Raw genomic sequence first — 6,818 nt, forward strand, 5'->3', positions numbered from 1 at the left:
AGATTGGATTTATACCCCGCCCTTCACTACCCAGAGTGGCTTACAATCCCTTTCCTTTCCCCTCCCCACAACAGACACTGTGTGAGGTAGGTGGGGCCGAGGGAGCTCTCTTGAGAACTGCCCTTGAAAGAACAGCTCTGAGAGAACTTGCGACTGACCCAGGGTCACACCAGCAGCTGCATGTGGAGGAGGGGGGAATCAAACCTGGTTCTCCCAGATTAGAGTCCACACTCTTAACCACTATACCAAACTAGCTCTCTATTGGATATACTACAGCAAATTCCACTTCCTCTCAAGACAATAGGATTGATCCTGTCTGGCAATATGATTCCTTTTAATAGACCTCACCAGAAAAAGTACAGGATCTAGCCACACAAAGGCAACCCCCATGCTGTTCCAGTACTATGAACTGGGCCTCCAAAGACCAAGAGAAAGCGATTTCTCCTCCTCTGTTTACAATATGGTTGACAGAATTCATTTGGGGAAGATCGTTAATCACAACGGCTGGCGGGGAGAAAATCCTCCCCTTGTTTTTGAGCCAAGTCGTGCCTGAGATTTTGCAGGTGTGACCCTATGGAATCTACCTATGGAATCAAGGTAGAAATTCCGCCCGGCCCACCATGAAACAAAAACTCAACTACAGCCACTGTGAGACATAAAGATTAAACCTTCGCTTCTGACAAAGCCCGAAGTACATACAGAAAAAACAATTGGGGAAAAAACCAACAACTCTCAAGTTACTTACTGTAGGAATAGCTGCTAAATTCAGATATTGCTGGCGAAGAAGTAACCTTCAGGTGACCTTTGAGTTTTAGCCCCACCTCCATCTTCTTCATTTTGGCCGCCATTTTGTTTTTACCTTCTTTGGAGGCCTTCAGGGAGAAGCTCAGGGTGTTGGACAGTCTCTTCTTTTCCTCACGTGGCAACAGATATCGGCTGCCCCCACACCCGCCGTTCTTCTGCTTCCCTCCAGAGCTGCCCGTGCACTTAAAAGGAGACCTCAACTTGCTGTGCCTGGAGAGCGAGAGGGCTTTGTCCAGCTTGCTCACCAGATGCTCTTGGTCACAAGCCAGCTTCTTCTTCTTAATCTTTAACTGCAGAAAAGGAAGGGATGCGACAAGCGCGGATGAGTTCACTCGCAAACACCTTTTGTTGTTCTCCCTTTATGTCTGACTTCACCTAGTTCGACGGCCTTCTGGCCTTTGGGGAGACCTTTCCAGATTGACTTTGTCTGCCATGGAGCCCCCAGAGGACCGCACAGGATTCTGGGGCATATTCAAGGGCAGACACGCTCAGCTCCTGCGTGACACCTGGTAGTCCCGTTGGACCTTACTGATACCTCGGTGAACCAGGAAGGGTCTGCAAATGGCATGGGAAGATCAATCGCGGTGGGGAAGCAGTTATTTTCAGGGAACCCTTTTCTGCTATTGCCGAGAAGCTTCCAAGAAATCTTAACGGTTTCCCTCAGAACACGGTTTGAAAAAACCACAGACCTAGATGTGAAACCGGAAACCCATGACGGGGGTGAAAGAGTACATTCCAGTATTGTTTCCTCACGTGCTGCCAATTAGCAAAATAAGAGCGTATTCCTTGAGGACCTCCTTGGCAGGAGTTACCTCACAACGAAAAGAGAGCTTTTGATTTTTGAAAGCGTATACCCCGAAACTCTTGTTGGTCTCTCTGGTGCTACCAGACTCAAAACACTGTTACTCTCAGACTGAGAGGAGGAAAGTGTGATGTCTAACCACTATTTTTGGGTGTATTTTGTGCCTGAACTTTACTGACGCGTCACATTGATTGTGCTATCCAGGCCCCTTCTCATTCGACATGGTGGGGTCGATGGTGGTAGTGATGTATTAAACCTCAGATGTTACGAGAAGTAAACCCTCAGTGGCCACATGACCACGGAAATGTCTTCGGACAGCGCTGGCTCTTCGGCTTTGAAACGGAGATGAGCACCGCAACCCTGGACTCGGATTCGACTGGCTTTCGAGCAAGGGACACCTTTACCTTTTAAACCCTCAGTAACTTCAGTTTCCACACAGAGTTGCCAACGAGTTGAGCAAAGAAATGGGGGGTTCCCTCAGGACGCGTAAGGAACTTCTGGGGGAAACCAAGAGCATTTTAATTCGGACGAGCAAAGGTTTTTCAAAGGGGAGTCGCACATCCATACCTCAGACAACTCCATGAGGTAAATAATTAAGCCCTGTGGAAGGCGTCATCAACAAGCGATGATACACCACCCAGTAAGTTTCACCTGTCCTTGCCTCAGAGAATTGACAGTTCCTCTAGACCAGCGGTTCTCAACCTGTGGGTCGCGACCCCTTTGAGGGTCGAACGACCCTTTCACAGGGGTCGCCTAAGACCATCGGAAAACACAAATTTCCAATGGTCTTATGATAGCAACGAAAATAATTTTATGGTTGGGGGTCACCACAACATGAGGAACTGTATTAAAGGGTCGCGGCATCAGGAAGGTTGAGAACCACTGCTCTAGACTCAAAAAAATACTTTCTCGGGGCCCATGTTTTTGGAACCTAAGACTCACATGGGCTTCTCCTGGCACACAGGCCGTTTTACATTCTCTGCGGTCCACAGGGCTGTTGCTAGAGGTGACTATCCAGCTCATTCCACACTCAGATTCGAATCCTCGTCCATAAAGCTCATAATCAACAAGGCTGCCTGTGAGCCTAACTCGCCTCACAGCTCATTTGTCACATAAATTACGGTTATCGGAGATGATCTGGCCTGAAGCTTCCTTGAGAATGCACCACTATATGGCCGTATTTGCGCTTGACAGCTCCTAAAGAACGTTTTGGAAACCCTAATAATATAAGAAGAACCTTGCTGGATCAGACCAGTGGTCCGTCTGGTCTGAGCGCCCTGTTTCTGGCAGAGGTCAGCAAGAGAACTCTATGAGGTCTACAAAGCGGGGCATGAAGTCACTGGTGTTTGCATAGTCCCCTTTTAAAGCCATCTCAAGTTTTAAGTGGCCATCACTACACCCTGTGGCAGTGAGTCCCATAGGCCAATTATGCCTTGTGTCACTGTTTTTATCTGACTTGAAAATACTGCGCATCGGCTTGACTGGGCGCCCCCAAGATTTAACGTTATGGGAGTGGGAGAAAGTATTCTCTCATTCTCCTTTCTCTATGGCATACAGAATTCGATACATCTGGCACGCCCTCTTCTCCTAATCTGAAAAGAAAGCTTCAGACGTTTTTGCCTTTTCCTTGTAGAAGAAGAGGAGGAGGAGGAGGAGGAGGAGATTCAATTTATACCCCGCCCTTCACTACCTGAAGGAGTCTCGGAGCAGTTTACAATCCCTTCCCCTCCCCACAACAGACACCCTGGGAGGTAGGAGGGGCTGAGAGAGCTCTCTCGATAACTGCCCTTGAGACAACAGCTCTGAGAGAACTTGTGACTGACCCAAGGTCACACCAGCAGCTGCATGTGGAGGAGCTGTGGGGAATCAAACCCGGTTCTCCCAGATTAGAGTCTGGACACTTAACCACTACACCAAACTGGCTCTGAGGGAACCTGTGACTGACCCAAGGTCACACCAGCAGCTGCATGTGGAGGAGCAGTGGGGAATCAAACCCGGTTCTCCCAGATTAGAGTCTGCACTCTTAACCACTACACCAAACTGGCTCTTGTCGAGGAGTTGCTTCAGTCCTAACTCTTTTCCAGACCTGCAGCTAAGCATAAATTTGATGTATGTAAGAGCGGCATTCACGCAAGGAAACTTCACAGTGGGAAAACTCACCATCTGGTGACACTTCCCTTTTGGAAATGTTCATGTAAGACTCAAACCTAAATCCGGAGGGGAAAAAACGTTTCACGTGTCAGAAAGCCCAACCTGCATTAGCTCGCCTGGGCGGGAGAGGTACCAACCTCGCTGGAAAAGCTCGCCAGCACGTCATGCTCGTCCCAACTGCGATTTCTCCCTTTCGCCTTCCCGCTCCTGCTGTCTGTGTCCTCGTCCTCGTCCAGGAGGAAGCCCCTGTGCCTTTTCCTCGACCCTTCTCCCGCCTCCGAGTCTTCGGAGAGCAGCAAGGACTTGCCCAGCCTGAAAACCAGATAAAACAGGGGTCCGTGGGACTGGGATCCAGCACTGCCGCCTTGCGGGATCAAAGAAATAAACAGAAGAGACTCCGAAGATCTGCAAAGCTCCACTTGAACATGGTCCAGTGCTCTAAGCGATGGCAGAGAAGAAATGGAAGGCCCAAGTCCAAGGCAGCATCAGCTGGAGTTTCCAAATGTAAAAAGGCAAAGGGCAGGGGCCCCTGACGTGCTGCCTGGGGGTGCCGGGGCACCTGCCAACACCTTTTCCGGCACAAGTGTGTATAGAGTAAATGGGAGGAGGAGGAGAAGGGGGAGGGGGAGAATAGAAAAAGGAAGAAGAGGAAGGAGAAGAGGAAAAAGAAGAGAAGGAAGAAGGAAGAAGAGGAAGAAGAGAAGGAAGAGGGAGGGGGAAGAAGGAGAGGAGGAGGAGAGGAGAATAGAAAAAGGAAGAAGAGGAAGGAGAAGAGGAAGAAGGAAGAAGAGAAGGAAGAGGGAGGGGGAAGAAGAAGAAGAGGAGGAGGAGGAGGAGGAGAATAGAAAAAGGAAGTAGAGGAAGGAGAAGAGGAAGAAGGAAGAAGAGAAGGAAGAGGGAGGGGGAAGAAGAAGAAGAGGAGGAGGAGGAGGAGGAGAATAGAAAAAGGAAGTAGAGGAAGGAGAAGAGGAAGAAGGAAGAAGAGAAGGAAGAGGGAGGGGGAAGAAGAAGAAGAGGAGGAGGAGGAGGAGGAGAATAGAAAAAGGAAGTAGAGGAAGGAGAAGAGGAAGAAGGAAGAAGAGAAGGAAGAGGGAGGGGGAAAAAGAAGAAGAGGAGGAGGAGGAGGAGAAGTTAGTTTTATATGCAGGAAGGAGAAGAAGGAGAAGGAGAAGGAGAAGAAGAGGAGGAGAGTGGATTTATACCCCGCCCTTCCCTCGGAGTCTCAGAGTGGCTGACAAACTCCTTTCCCTCCCCCTCCCCACAACAGACACCCTGGGAGGTAGCTGGGGCTGAGAGAGCTCTGAGGGAACTGCCCTTGAGAGAACAGCTCTGACAGAACTATGGCTTGCCCAAGGTCATCCAGCAGCTGCAAGCGGAGGAGTGGGGAATCAAACCTGGTCCTCCCAGATTAGACTCTGCACACTTAACCACTACACCAAACTGTGTACACTACACTAAACTGGCAGCTCCCCCCCCCAGCGGGAAAGGAAACCATACTGGAAAGCCAGTGTAACCAAAGCAGAACCGCAGGGAAGAGGGAGGCCAATTCATCCTCCTGCCACTGTATAAGACTGCCAGATCTGACTTTCTGGGAGTGGGGAGAGCACGTGATGCAATGTCATCACATTGGCGACATCATACGGTGACACTCTGGTATTCTGGGCAAAACTCTATGGTTACCGTAGAGTTTCGCCCAGAATACCAGAGTGTCGTCAATATGATGTCGCCAATGCGATGACATCACTTCCATGGGATTACCATAGATGTGGTGACCATAGAGTTTCGCCCAGAAAACCAGAGCGTTGCTGTGTGACATCGCTGATGTGATGACGTCATTTCTGTGTGATGTCATCACATTGCATTTGGGGGAGGGATTTTCCCCTGCCAGCCACCTGGCTGGCGGTGGGGAAGAGGCCTGAAAATCAGGGAAATCCTCGCCCCCAGCTGGGGAATGGGATCCCTATCACCGCGTTTGTCCACCCAACCGACGTTCCTCCACATCTATTTCTTCCTGCCCTGGGGCCCGCTCTTGTTGGTTCCCCCCCCGTTCACCCCCCTCCGGCACAGCAATCCCTAACAATGGTGGATGCCATCAAAACATATGTACATGTGTGTGTGTGTGTATATATATAACAAGTTCTTGAATATGCATTATTTAGAAGCAGCAGAAATGACAGAAATTTATTCAACAGAAACCCTCATCCACAAACTTATGCAGCATGAATATTTCACCCATCACCCGAAATCTATATGATTACATAGAAACACTTCATTGATACAAGTATGCGTATTCTGGAGCACCACCAGTTGATGTTACAGTCAGTTCTTCCTTCATTGTTAGTTAACCGTTCTATTCGTAACCTTTAAAATGTTATGACTGCTGTTATTATCCATAGATATTGCTAATAAATAAGTAGTGTTTGAAGGAAATTATTCGTAACCTTTAAAATGTTATGACTGTTATTATCCATAAATAATGCTAATAAATAAGTAGTGTTTGAAGGAAAAGGAATCAGAAAAACCAAAATCAGTATTTGTTTGGGTTTAGAAAATCTGGTTCGTTGAACTCCTTGGATGACGGCAATTGCTCCCTTTAACAGACACACAAAGTTCCAGCGACCACTGAGCGTCCCTTCCCAGGCGACCACAGCAGATAAACAAAACGTAACGTTACAAAGGAGAGGTGAAGGTTTGTAGAAGACACACGGGACAGACAGCAAGAAACAGACGGACAAAACTGCCCTTGACCTCCTTGGCAATAACCCCCAAAGGCACCGCCCACGCTAAGAACTGGCTTCACCTGGGAAAACAACGCAAGGACAGCTTCGTACAATCTGGCTGAAATCCTTGAAACGCCCACATTTGCAAAGGAAAATTTTTTAAAAAAACAAACCAAAACTTGAAAACAAGCCAGAATAATCCATGCATGGGGAGCAAAATTCCAATGTCATACAAAAGAGAGAGAGGAAGGGAAAGAAGAAGAGCCAACATCAGGAACCACAGCGAGACCACGACGTCAACACGGATCCTTGGACTCTTTCGAAAACAACCAGGGAGTCCA

The 6,818-nt window shown here is 48.5% G+C and overlaps 1 protein-coding gene across 1 annotated transcript in view; it reads right to left on the reverse strand.

The window, feature by feature from the left end:
* TNRC18 (trinucleotide repeat containing 18) overlaps positions 1-6,818 on the reverse strand; it is a 146,926-nt gene that overhangs the window by 47,282 nt on the left and 92,826 nt on the right. The window contains 2 exon segments of the mRNA XM_015423877.1: positions 746-1,094; positions 3,895-4,069. Of these exon segments, the coding sequence (XP_015279363.1) occupies positions 746-1,094; positions 3,895-4,069 (524 nt within the window).

Source organism: Gekko japonicus, unplaced genomic scaffold, assembly GCF_001447785.1.
Source record: "Gekko japonicus isolate JY-2015 unplaced genomic scaffold, Gekko_japonicus_V1.1 scaffold2219, whole genome shotgun sequence".
Taxonomy (NCBI): domain Eukaryota; kingdom Metazoa; phylum Chordata; class Lepidosauria; order Squamata; family Gekkonidae; genus Gekko; species Gekko japonicus.